Source organism: Lepidochelys kempii, chromosome 9, assembly GCF_965140285.1.
Source record: "Lepidochelys kempii isolate rLepKem1 chromosome 9, rLepKem1.hap1, whole genome shotgun sequence".
Taxonomy (NCBI): domain Eukaryota; kingdom Metazoa; phylum Chordata; order Testudines; family Cheloniidae; genus Lepidochelys; species Lepidochelys kempii.
This window is the reverse complement of record NC_136388.1, coordinates 102,759,022-102,772,913: the sequence shown is the minus strand read 5'-3', so window position 1 is coordinate 102,772,913 and position 13,892 is coordinate 102,759,022. Positions and strand designations below refer to the sequence as shown.

The window sequence follows — 13,892 nt, the reverse complement described above, 5'->3', positions numbered from 1 at the left end:
GCCAGAAGTTGAATATTGTTTTCTATACATCAGTGGGCAGGGGAACCACCCCGGTGCTCAGTGGCTATCAGCACTGGAGCCCTTGGGCACACAGAGGGTTTCTTTGCAGGGGAACCAGCCTGGTTCTGCTCAGCGGCTGTTGGTGCTGGAGGCCCTGGGCACACAGGAGGTTGGTTCATGGGTTGCCAGGGGACTGTGCCAGTCAGCGTTACTGGCTGTTCACTCCCATAAAGCGGAAGCAGTGGGCTTGTGCTGTTGAATGTTTTCAGCTGTACTTCTCTGGAGGGCTGGCTCAAACTCATGGTTTCTTTATAGCTTAGAGGTCCACGGAGCTTCCCCTTGTAAAGCCAGCTCGAGGCCCCCAAGGGATTGTATGTGGAGGGCCAGTCCTTGCCTACAGACAGCCCCGCAACCTGAAGCAAATACTCACCAACAACCACATACCACACAACAGAACCACTAACCCAGGAACTTATCCTTGCAACAAAGCCCGTTGCCAATTGTGCCCACATATCTATTCAGGGGACACCATCACAGGGCCTAATAACATCAGCCACACTATCAGAGGCTCGTTCACCTGCACATCCACCAATGTGATATATGCCATCATGTGCCAGCAATGCCCCTCTGCCATGTACATTGGTCAAACTGGACAGTCTCTACGTAAAAGAATAAATGGACACAAATCAGATGTCAAGAATTATAACATTCATAAACCAGTCGGAGAACACTTCAATCTCTCTGGTCACGCAATCACAGACATGAAGGTCGCTATCTTAAAACAAAAAAACTTCAAATCCAGACTCCAGCGAGAAACTGCTGAATTGGAATTCATTTGCAAATTGGATACTATTAATTTAGGCTTAAATAGAGACTTGGAGTGGCTAAGTCATTATGCAGGGTAGCCTGTTTCCTCTTGTTTTTTCCTACCCCCCCACCCCCTGATGTTCTGGTTTAACTTGGATTTAAACTTGAAGAGTGGTCAGTTTGGATGAGCTATTACCAGCAGGAGAGTGAGTTTGTGTGTGTATGGGGGTGGGGGGGATGTGAGAACCTGGATTTGTGCAGGAAATAGCCCAACTTGATTGTCATGCACATTGTGTAAAGAGTTGTCACTTTGGATGGGCTATCACCAGCAGGAGAGTGAATTTGTGTGGGGGGGTGGAGGGTGAGAAAACCTGGATTTGGGCTGGAAATGGCCCACCTGATGATCACTTTAGATAAGCTATTTCCAGCAGGACAGTGGGGTGGGAGGAGGTATTGTTTCATATTCTCTGTGTATATATAAAGTCTGCTGCAGTTTCCACGATATGCATCTGATGAAGTGAGCTGTAGCTCACGAAAGCTCATGCTCAAATAAATTGGTTAGTCTCTAAGGTGCCACAAGTACTCCTTTTCTTTTTGCGAATACAGACTAACACAGCTGTTACTCTGATACATCTCAGCAGTAACTGTCTTTCCTTGGCAGGAGGGTGTCAGGGGCTGGGGCTGGAGAGGGGGTGGAGCACAGGGAGCGGTAGGACAGGAGAATTTACATTATTGAAGACAAAATGAAACCACCCCAGAAGTATGTGGGCAGTGCCTGCTAGCCCCTCCCCATGCCATATCCATCTTGGGAGCTGTCGTGCATTGGCCAGGCCCTGGCGAGCTGCTGCCCTCAAAACACTAGGGCTTGGGCTGCACTTTAAAAATGATGCCAACCTAGCTCTGCTGCTCCGAGCTGTGATAATGTCACGCTGAGTGCTGTGGGTTAGGGCGACCTAGTGCCCCTGTGGAGATGCGGCGAGGTTGACGGAAGGTTTTTTCCATCACCCAGAGGTGGGTTACCTACACTGACAGAAACCCCCCTCTGGCGCTGTAGGAAGCATCTACACTTCAGCGCTACAGCAGCACGCTTGCAGTACCGTGATTTTGCCCCTGTAGTATAGACAGACCCTAGTTCTGAACTCTCAGGCTGTTGTTTCCAGGAGGTGTAACCCTCGTGTGGGTGATGCAGGCTCTTTATCTTGGTGCTGGGGGGATGGGGTGGGGCTCCCAGCCTGTGGGGGCTGTTCCAGGGGGACTCTCGGGTCCCTGCCTGATGTGTATGGTGCAGAGGACAGGGTGTTTTACTCCTCTGCCTGCATGGCTGCCGTCTATTTTCTCAGCCACTCTTGTTTGCGGCAGCTTTAAGGTTCTGGCTGCCAGACGGGGTTGGGAGCGGTTTTAAAATCTATGCAGCAGCAATTACCCTCCTGCTTGTTAATGAGTGTCTGCTGGGTAAAGACAGTGCTGGTGGTTTGTTTCCTGGCAAGGAATCCACTTTGATTTCAATGTATTACATTGGGGGGTGCTTTCCCCAGGGCAGCCTGGTACAGCACATGTCCCTTTCTGCCTTTCACAATGCTGGGAGAGGATGCACTAATTAGTGATTCATTAACAGCTCTTGATCACTTATCTTATTAAAGTAAAACCTAGGAAGCCTATACCCACCTGATCTTTCCAGCTCTGATCTTTGAAGCCCAGCCCCACGTGGCCCCTCCTCTCCCCCCACCCTGCTGCCATGTCTTGCCCCAGAGTCTCTGGGGCAGGGTTATTGTTAGTGCCGCGCCCAGCCCAAGGGCCCTGATCACACATACAAAGACCAATGGCAGCAGGAGCACCAGTGCTCCAGGGCCAGCACGGTTCCCTGGGGCATCCTCGTACACACCGCTGGGCTCTGCACCCACATACCGCGGCCCCAGGGTGGCTGCCTTGGCTCCCCTGTGTGGGGGATGGCCTGACCACATGTCCCAGAACCCAGGCTGCAGCAGGCGAGCCCAAACATCTATACTGCAATGTTTAGCCCCAGGACCCTGGGTCAGCTGACCCAGGCCAGCCGTGGCCAGACCGCCTGTCTTTTACTGCAGTGTAGACTGTCCCCTCAGAGCCGAGCCCAGGATTCCTGGCACAGGTGGGGCTCCTGCAGGGGGAGAGGAAAGGCAGGGCTCGGAGCGGGGCTCTGCTCTGCAGCCTCTCAGGCAGTTACTTCCCCTTCGGGGCTCTCTCCTCTCGTCCACGCTGGGATTTTACTCTGATTACCAAGCAAAGCAAGCGACCTTCAGTAACCCCAGCTGCTGCTGAGGTTTCCATCCCTCCTGGGCCGCTGGCCGGCCCGCTGCTCCGATGGATTGCCGTGTGGCAGGGACAGGAGCAGATGCAGGCCGAACGCCATGTCCGGGGCAGAGAGCTGGCAGCTGCAGTCCAGGGCCCCACAGCCAGTGACCGAGGCAGCCCCCTGCCATCTTTCTCCAGGTAAACAACTCCCCTCCTCCAGCACTGCGGCGGGTGCTGGCCCACTGGGCATGTGCAGGCTCTGGGAAGCCCAGGGGAATGAACGGGGAGGAGCTGGCCGGGCACCATCAGGGCAGATGAGCAGATCATCAGCATTCCAAGCAAGTGTAACTGTTTCGCTAGGAAAAAACCCGAAGCGCTACAGCAGTGGATCTGCCCCGCCAAAAATGATCTCTGCACAGAGCGCGACCCCGCCCTCACAGCCCGTCACCAGCCTGCCCCTGCAGCATTCCTGCGACGGAGAGAGCCAGCCTGCACGCTGCTGAGTGTGCGCACACGCCCACTCACGCCCACCGGCTCCTCGCCCTCCTGAGGTGCAGAGAAAGCCATTCCCCCTCCCACTGACATTCACCAGCTCCAGGGAAATCCATACCCTGCACACACATTACACACCTGCTCCTACACGTGTGTGCACATGCACTAGGAACACACACCTGCTCCTACAAGCAGATTTGCACCAATATATACACACTGACACCTGACTGTATGTCCAATAGCATGCACACAGTCTCCTGCAGGGAGGCACCCGCCTACTCTGTACACCAGTAGCTCTCAACCTTCCCAGACTGCTGTGCCCCTTTCAGGAGTTGGATTTTTCTTGCGTACCCCAAGTTTCACCTCACGTGAAAACTACTTGCTTACAAACATACAAAAGTGTCACAGCATAGTCTTATTGGAAAATTGTTGAATTTCTCATTTTTACCCTATAATTATAGAATACATCAATTGGGATATAAATCTTGTACTTATTTTTCAGTGTATCAGTATATAGAGCAGTACAAACAAGTCATTGTCTGTACGAAATTTTAGGTTGTACTGACTTCACGAGTGCTTTTTATGTCACCTGTTGTACAAGTAGGCAAATACCTAGGTGAGCTGATGCACCCCTGGCAGAGCTCTGTGTACCCCCAGGGGTACATGTACCCCTAGATGAGAACCCCTCCTCTCCACAAACCTGCACCTCCACAGATGTTGTACACATGCAGAGACAGTTGCATGCATGCACACACTTCTGGGAATACACATGAACACACCTGCTGCCTTTGTACACCCAGGATGCAAACCCCACCCCCGCTTAAACACTCCCTGCCGGCATCCAGAGGAGGAAGACATGGCTTTTCCATGTAGCAGCTCCAGCAGGGGCAGCCTAGGGTTTTCCCCAACCAGATCACACACAGGGACATTGCAGCTGCCTCGCCCACGCTAGGAGTCACTGTGCTGAGTGAAGGCGCGAACCCCGCCGTCTTTCCTCGTGCAGACACTCATAAATGCTTCAGGTGCCATAAGAAATAACGTCCATCTGCAGCCTTGTGGAGCAGGGCTGAACAGAGCCAGGCAGCTGGCTGTCATCGCCTTTCCAGAGGTGCGTGCCCGGGTAGAGTCCGTTCTTGGGGATGGCTGCACAGGGAAAGAACTGGCCCAGCAGAGGGAGAAAGCTGGGTCCAGCCCTAGGGACACACACCAGGAGGCAGCGCTCACCTGTACAGTGAGGGGTGCAGAGCACACACCTCTTGAGACGAGAGGTTATCAGAGGAAACCAAGGCCCGTCCCAAAGAGGAGCACTTCCCAGACATGACAGCCCATAGCAGGAGGTGCCCTGGGAGGTGCCATGTCCCACGTGGGGACTGTGCCAGGGCAGCAGGAAGCATGCAGGCTCTGGCCTTCACCTCATTTTGAACCCAGGCCCCTTTGTACAAGCTCACAGCAGGAGTGCAGGGCTGCTCCAGCAGCAGATCTTCGAGAAAGTCTGCAGAGAACTTCGCTTGGTAGACCTGCAAATTTCCTGAACAAAAATGGACCTGAGGCCAGCAAACATGACACCCATGCCCTAGGCACACCTGCGTCCGGGTGACCTAAGGAGGGGAGTGAGACACACAGCAAGGCAGCTGCTGGATCTAGGGCACAGCTCAGCCACAGTACCAACATTGCATGCAGGCTGGACGGGCAAAGGGTGTTCATGTTCTGATATAACCTCTTCCACTCCAGCTTGTGCAGAATGGTGCGGGGGTAGGAGGGGCAGAGTCCACAGCACCATCATACGTATCCTTTGGGAAGCCAGCCACCAGAGCCTGAAGCTGCCTCGTTTCACCAGGGCTACAGCCATATCCAACCAAATGGAGGCCTTTCAACAGGGGGCTTCAAAGCCTGGTCACTAGGCCCTGGGCTGAGGCTGGGACCCCTGCCCTGAGTGCACGAAGAGCTCACAGAGCTGCCAACACATGATGAAGGAAGATGCCTGAGCCAGTAGCCTTTCACCACCCCATCTGAGCTGCACAACTGAACACCCTCCACATCCATTCTTGTCCCCCTGCACCCACTGGGTAGGAACCCACTTACTCAGCCAGACCCTCCCTCCTCAGAGAGGTCTGTCACCACAAACAAAACTCAGACCCAAGCAGTTCTGTGCGCAGCCAGCGCCTGAAAGGCAAAGGAGATTCAGTACCCAGGGTCTGGTAACACGCTCAGAGAGTGGCTCAAGCTCTGTCTTGGTGCAAGCCTCTCAGGGACGGGGGAGGAGCCCCTGGGGCACCGCTGCATAGGCAGCAGGTGACAGAGCCCAGAAGACAACTGTATGCATCAGAGTCACACTAGGCCAAACCCAGCCCTGGGGAAACTGCAGAGGGCTAACCCCTGGGAGGAGCATGGTGGCTTGCCCGTGCCCTGGAGTGCTGGCTGCAAGGATGTGCACATCTGGTGTGCATAGAGGTGGGATTGGAAAGGTCTACTGGAGAGCAGCGGGGTAGGCAGGGCACTTGGCTGAATAGGGATTGGTCCCTCCTTTTCACCCTGCTCCAGGATACAAAAGGAAACACCTCTCGGGAGACACAAGCCTGGCTCCCAGCTGCAGAGGCCAGTGACACTCTCCCTGGCCTCTGATCCGGAGATTACCTAGGGCCTGCACAGTGCATGTCCATCAGCAAGAGCCCCGCTGGGCACTACGGCCCCCTGCACCCAAGTGGAATCTCCTCGGTGTGAAGGAATCTGACCCCGCTAATGCATCACGAAACTGACTGAGTGAGCCAGAAGCTTTCCTGCCTTTGCTGCAGCTGGGCTGGCAAACTTCCCGCACATCCAGTGCTAAAGGGCCACCCTTTGGCAGCGCTGGTTCTAGGGGCCAGTCTGGCTCTCCGAATCCCCACACGGCGTGCTCATGAACATCCCTCCTGATGATCCCCGGGGCTGCGTAGAGCAAGAGCAAGCACCGCTCCCAGGGGGAGGAGAGGGTATATTGTGGCAAGATGTGATGGCTGGCCTGCACTCTCTGGGGCTTTGTGCCCTGTCTCTCTGATCCTTTCTTTCCTTATGCTAAACTGATCCCATGGTCCATTATTCTAAAGGACCCATCTGTCTAGGGTCCATCAGAGGCAGGCAGCTGCTGAGCTTCCTCTACCAGCAGATTCTCAGGGTGGGACCCCAATGCCTAGGGAGCCAAATCTGCTGGGTGGCACTGAGCACCCGCGACTGGAACTCAGCACCCAGTTCTTTGAGAATCTACCCTTCACCTGTACCGTGTATGCAGGCCTGCTCCTGCCCCTCCCGAGAGCTGGCTGGCACTGCCCTCTCATCCACCTTCACCCCCATCACACACCCCCTTGCTTCTGCCGCAGGGCTCAATGGAGCCCAGCAAGGCACATCTCAGCACCCACCCAGAAGGAGCTACACGAGCCCTAGGGCACTAGGTGTTGGCACCCTGCCGTTTGGGACTCACTCAGGCTAAAGCTGGGGTGATAGGCGGCCTGGGAAGAACAGCCCGGAGGACGTTGCCGCGGAAGCGAGCACAGCTTTGGAGACATCTCCGAGTCTCAAACGAGCACCGCATGAACAAACGCGCAGGGCCCCTCACTGGCAGCATGGGAGAGGGAACCAAGAGGGCAGCACAGCAGCTTCATCCCCCCGTCAGAACACGGCAACGCTGAGGGAGGGACCAGCTCCCGCACCCGCACAAGTGGGACCGTAGTCCCTCTGGAGAGCCAGCGACGCACCTCGGAGAGTCACTGGCACATGCCCACCCCCTGTACCCCACTCAAACAAGACCCTGCCCCAGATAGCCACCCCACCATATCCCCGCCCTCACCCAGATACACGCACCCCTGTACCCGATCCCACCATATCCCCGCCCTCACCCAGATACCCACATGCACCCCTGTACCCGATCCCACCATATCCCCGCCCTCACCCAGATACCCACATGCACCCCTGTACCCGATCCCACCATATCCCCGCCCTCACCCAGATACACGCACCCCTGTACCCCATCCCACCATATCCCCGCCCCCCCACAGATACCTGCAAACACCCCTGTACCCCACTCAAACAGATCTCTTCTCCACACGGATACACGCATGTACCCCTGTAACCCACCCCAGCTCCCACACAAATACCTGCATGCACCCCTATAGCGCACTTCCACCATATCCCAGCTCACAGATACCCCTGTGCAGCCTGTACCCCTCCCCCACCATATGCCTACCCCTTCACAGATACCTGCACGCTCCCCTATATCCCACTCCCGCATATCCATGCCCAAACACTGGTACCCCCACGCTCCCGTTTCCGAACCTCACATATCACCACCCTCCCACCCCCATATATACCTCTAACCCTCCCCAGGTACCTGCACCCACCCCTATGCCTCAACCTCCCCCCCCATTTCTCAGGGGTACATGCACACACTCCCGTCTCTCCTGCCTGCCCCCCCACCCCCATATACACACACCCTATGCCCCAGCCCCCAGGTACCTGCATAGAGCCCCATGCTTCACCTGTTACATCCCTCAGCATATGCACACTCCCCTAGAGTTGTTCCTTGTAATGTCTCCCTGGCAATGGGAAATGTTCTGCAGCATTAGGAGGCAGCCTAGGCCAGAGTGATTAGGCTGTATTCAATGTTCATGCTTCTGTAATGAAATGTGATTGTTTGGGGATCTTCTGGAAATCACCTAATTTCTGTTGTTTCCAGGGGCCCTGCAGAGCCTGTGTGCTGCAGGGGCTTCCAGGTAGTATACAGTCCTTTGTAGACACCCTTGTGTGGGTGACAGTATGACCAGATCATCAGGCGGCAGCTGATTAGTGGGGGTCCCTGGTGTAATACAGCCAGCCATGCCCAGATAGGTAGATCACACCTCTGTATTCTACCAACTTCAGAACAGCTTCCTGAGGGGGCCGCATGCTCTCTGCCCAAAGCTAAGAACTTGGTGAATGGCATGGTTATTACAAGGTGTTTGTACGGGAACAATTTCAGCGCTGTGCAATGTGTAGAAGGTTGTGTTCGCAGGATGCTGGGACTGAAAGCTCTCACCTGAGGAGGGGAAGGCGGAGAGCTGACCCACTCAGCATCTGTGGAGACAGCCTGCATTTACTGGCTGGACTGGATGCAGGCTGCAGATTTACAAAGACAAATGATTCTCCCTGAGATAAGGAAGAGTAGCTTGAGACCGTCTGAGAGAAGAAATGGCCCAAATGGTGCACCATTACGAAGGAGTGACTCTGCCAGTGGGCTCTCTGAGCTGGAGAAGCGCTGCAAGAACTAAGCAGTGGGTGAAAAATCTCTTCTTAGGCAGGAAAGGAGCTTGCTATTAAGTGTAGGCTCTGGATTGCATTTAGTGTTTTTCTCCTAACTGTAACCTTATGGTTCCACATTCTTTTACTGGAATCTTTATCTCAAGCTCTGTTCAATAAACTCCAATTTGGTTTGACTATGAACCCTATCCAAGCGCCTTGTGCTGAGGAGACTGTAGAGTTGAGGTGAAACCAGTGAACTGGGCTGCACTGTCTCCAGAGAGGCAGCGGATTGGCATGCACTGTGGGTGTTCAGAAGCTAAGGGACTGGGCCCTTGAGTGTCACAAAGCGGAGTGTTTAAATTGCTAGCCAGCAGAAGTCACGGAGCTGTACCACAATGCCTTGTGTTGGCAGCAGCTGGTGGCCGGTGAGTAAGCAGGTAGGAGTAATTCACCCCAGACAGTTCGGGTACCCCCAAAAAGGGTCACAGCAGGTTGGCGTAGGTCACTGATGTCAATGTTGCAGAGGGTTGGGCTGAGGTTTTACCCCCATTCTGGCTTGGAGGCCTTCCTGCATTTGCATGTTAGTTTTTATCTTGCAACTAATGGATTGGTATGCGGATTTAATGAGGTCACATTTTCCCAACTGTTCCATTTTGCAGCAAGTTTAAGGTTCAGTTCTAGGTGCCAGGCTGAGTCTAAAGTGGTTCTGTGATCTATGAAGCAGGCAAATCACCTGTCATTTGTTGTTTGTCGATTTGTTAACGAGGGTGTGTCGACCTTCCAACTGGGAGGAAGCTTCCCAGCCTGGCTCCACAGACTCGTGATAGCAGGGATCATGATAGCGCTGTGGGCTGGAGCTCTCAAGCTCCCTTACTCTCCTTCCAGCCCAAACTGGAACATCAAAGCATCATCTACACAGCTCTCTGTAGAGCCCTAGTGTGAGCCCCATTGGTACAAGTCTGTGGACCTGGCCTGGGAGACTCTCCCAGATGCAGTGTAGACCCATCAGGAGTGTCTGCAGGGTGGGAAGCCGGTCACAAGATTTGAGAGACTTTGATTACACAGGAAGTTGGGAGAGTCTGTGACAGGGCAGAGTTAAGGTGACTTGGGGGCCCTAGCTCTGCATTTCCAGCCCTTACCATATCTAGAGTGCTGTTAAACTTCCCCTGAACTGTGAATTTCCCGGGCTCGTGCTTCAGGGCTTGGGGATAATGACATCTCGACAATGTATTTTACCCTCAGGTGCTGAAATGTCCCCTCAGGTGTAACCCAAATAGCACAGCTCTTGTCTGGGGAATGGGAGGAAACGACAGAACAGTCTGCAGCTGCTGCTCCCCAGCCAGTTCTGACCCATCTCTGCTTTGGAACCGTAGGGTAATTAGTCACCAGAGCCCATCGCAGGGAGGGGCTGGATTGGCGGGTCACATTACACAGTTCAGTGTCATTTAACACTGCCTGGGCCAGGGATTCCTGGGGCTGAACGGCTGAAGGCGCCCTTCAGCCTAGGCATCAGGGGTCCGGGGAGCTGTAGTGATATTTTCAAGGCTAATTCTGTGTCCAGTTATATTTCCATGGCCTTGCATCAGGGGGCCAGGATGAAGCCCCTTGTAGAGGTCCCAAAAGTGTCTGTCCACATCCTCCCACATCTTCATAAATGATCTGGAGGATGATGTGGATTGAACTCTCAGCAAATTTGCGGATGATACTAAACTGGGAGGAGTGGTAGATATGCTGGAGGGGAGGGATAGGATACAGAAAGACCTAGACAAATTGGAGGATTGGGCCAAAAGAAATCTGATGAGGTTCAATAAGGATAAGTGCAAGGTCCTGCACTTAGGACGGAAGAACCCAATGCACAGCTACAGACTAGGGACCGAATGGCTAGGCAGCAGTTCTGCGGAAAAGGACCTAGGGGTGACAGTGGACGAGAAGCTGGATATGAGTCAGCAGTGTGCCCTTGTTGCCAAGAAGGCCAATGGCATTTTGGGATGTATAAGTAGGGGCATAGAGAGCAGATCGAGGGACGTGATCATTCCCCTCTATTCGACATTGGTGAGGCCTCATCTGGAGTACTGTGTCCAGTTTTGGGCCCCACACTTCAAGAAGGATGTGGATAAATTGGAGAGAGTCCAGCGAAGGGCAACAAAAATGATTAGGGGACTGGAACACATGAGTTATGAGGAGAGGCTGAGGGAGCTGGGATTGTTTAGCCTGCAGAAGAGAAGAATGAGGGGGGATTTGATAGCTGCTTTCAACTACCTGAAAGGGGGTTCCAAAGAGGATGGCTCTAGACTGTTCTTAATGGTAGCAGATGACAGAACGAGGAGTAATGGTCTCAAGTTGCAGTGGGGGAGGTTTAGATTGGATATTAGGAAAAACTTTTTCACTAAGAGGGTGGTGAAACACTGGAATGCGTTACCTAGGGAGGTGGTAGAATCTCCTTCCTTAGAGGTTTTTAAGGTCAGGCTTGACAAAGCCCTGGCTGGGATGATTTAACTGGGAATTGGTCCTGCTTTGAGCAGGGGGTTGGACTAGATGACCTTCTGGGGTCCCTTCCAACCCTGATATTCTATGATTCTATGATTCCCAGTCTGGATTGGCGTCTCTGTTCCTGATCCCACACCCCAAAAAGCTACAGACCTACAGATCCAGGCCAACCCCACACGTAGGGTGCCCAAAAGTTCCAATTTTATAGGGACAGTCCCGATTTTTGGGGCTTTGTCTTATATAGGTGCCAATTATCCCCTACCTCCTGTCCTGATTTCACCCTTGATATCTGGTCATTCTACCTACACATGCTCTCAGACACTCCCCTACCTTTGTTCTCCGGGGGACAGCCCATGCTTGGCCCATCTAGCACCTGTTAGATTGCCTGTTAGTTGCTTTCCCCTTCCCTGGGGGGTCAGTGTTACGCTCTTCATTTACAGTGGGGAAATGCAGGCCTGGAGAAGGGGGACAGAACCCTAGTGCCTTGCCTGCGTCTCTGTTGCTCTAACCACTAGATTCTCATTCCCTTTGCTAAGGAGTGCTCGGCAGCCCCTTGGCTCAGCAGCAGCACTGGCTGGGGAGTGGTTCACAGCCAGGGTGGGAGTGCCCACACTTACCTTCCGAGTGGTGGGAGAGAGTGAGCAGACTGACACAGGAGGCGCCGATGCCGGAGCCAAAGACAGTGATTCGCAGGGGGTCCCCCCCGAAGAAGGCAATATTTTCACTGATCCAGCGCAGCGCCTGGATTTGATCCAGCAGCCCATAGTTCCCCTTGGCTGCCTGGTCCCCGGTGCTCAGGAATCCTGCGGCCAAATGGAACCCACTTAGGACACAGCAAACAGCCGGTCTCCTGACCTCCCACAATCCCCTCCAGCCCCAGCCAGCTTGGGAGCCCCTCTCAAACCTCTGGCTGCGAGCACTGTGGACAAGGCCGTGCAGCAAGCCTCTGGGATCTCCTTTGACTGTGAGCCTCAGGGCTGAGGCCAGAGACCCCCACTGTGAGCCCTGGGGCCCCCATCCCCTGCCAGCCCCTGGCATCTCCCCACTGAGAACCCCCAGGAACAGGCTCTGAATCTCTTGGGGCCTCCATCCCCGCTGTGAAATGGAGGTGCAGAGGAATGAGCCTGCGTGGGCACTCGGCTGAGCCATCCGCTCACTGAGAGCCTTGGGCACCATCAATAGAGTGACTCAGGCCCTGAGCCCTGTCCAGCACAGGCTGCAAGAAGCTGTCCTGCTGGGCTGACAAACCCAGGAGTCCCCCAGCCACCTCCCCATCACCCAACAGGGCATCATCTCTCTCTGCCTGCAGACACTCTCTCATACACGAGCCAGAGTCCCTGTGGCTTTCACTGCTCTAGCAGGGGGCGGCGGCTCACTTCCCCAGAGTGGTGGGGCTCAGCCATCTGCAGGCTCCCTACAGCCCAGGGGAGCCGTCAGCTTCTGCCCTCGGTGATTTCTTCAGGCCAAACCATTGGCTTGGGGCATTAGCGAAAGAAACAACCAGGCCCCATAGTCCCTGACTCCAGCACCAGCCCAGAGAGGCACCTGTGCTCAAGGGCTCCAAGCACAGAGCAGTATGACTGCTGGTCGTGGCAGGGCTCACCGGTCCAGCCCCTAGCCTTCACCAGACCTGCAGCAGCTGGCAGAGCCGACATTCCTCCATTCTGCAGAGCACCCGGGCTGAGCATCCTGCCATCAGCCTTCGAACGCCTCCCAGAACCCAGGGCGCTCAACCAGCACTGCTTTGGGGGCGGCTGCGGGAGGGGAGTGGAAAGCCCTCAGAAAGCCCCTGTTCACAGACAAGTTGGGCTGGGGCAGAGGGAGGGTTTGGGGCTCCAGGCATCAACGAGGGGGCTCCGGATGAACCTGGCCACAGGAGAGGATTCCCAACAAGGCAGCTTCTCTGCCCACCTCAGGAATGCTCCAGCCCAGGCTCTTGGAGCTGGGGCAGGGCAGGGGGGAAGCTGTTGCAGAGCTGGGAAGAGGTGCCTGGTGCCTGATTTTGAGAAGCCCATGTGTCCCTAGCCCCAGCAGATGTCAGTGTGAGCTCTGGGAATCATGCCCCAGGAGTCTCAGGTCAGCACACTTCTCCTAAGTGACTCCGTCCCACATCTGCAACTGGCCTGCCCTTGCCAATCCTCCCTCCACAGGACAATCTGTCAAGGGAAAGGTGGAAGAATACACACACTGCAGGGACCAAGCCCACAGGCTGCCCTGGGGGAGAGGGGCTAGACATGGCCGTGTCCATCTGCAGCGGCCAGCTCTGCATGGCTCCAGCGCTGGCAGGCCCACTGGCCATTGCCAGGAGCAGAGCTGTGCTCTGCAAGCACTGACATAGTCTGGGTCTGGGCTCTTCTGTGGTACACCGGAAGGGTAAGCCATCTGCCCTTCGAGAAAGTTCCCATCGATCTGTTTCCAGAGGCAGAATGGTTGGGACATGTCTCAAGGGGCGGCTCATTAGTGCTGGCCAGGCAGCTGCTGCTCCCAGCCTCCAGGGAGGAGGAGCTGGATAAACACATGTATTAATTATTTAACCACAGATCAATATTTGCTTTCAGCTGAGCCAGGCTGTGTAAATGAAACTAAACTCC

At 54.7% G+C, this 13,892-nt stretch overlaps 1 protein-coding gene across 10 annotated transcripts in view; it reads right to left on the bottom strand.

Moving 5' to 3' along the window:
* Window positions 1-13,892, bottom strand: part of NLGN3 (neuroligin 3) — a 122,383-nt gene that overhangs the window by 29,608 nt on the left and 78,883 nt on the right. For 8 of the 10 annotated variants that reach the window (XR_012160653.2, XR_012160655.2, XR_012160654.2 and 5 more), the window contains one exon: window positions 11,919-12,104. The exons of the other annotated variants lie outside the window; for them this stretch is intronic. Coding sequence is in view for 1 of the 8 variants with exons in the window: in XM_073358647.2 (XP_073214748.1) it covers window positions 11,919-12,104 (186 nt within the window). In the remaining 7 variants the exon portion in view is untranslated. The remainder of the gene's footprint in view (window positions 1-11,918; window positions 12,105-13,892) is intronic. 10 annotated transcript variants of the gene reach the window in all.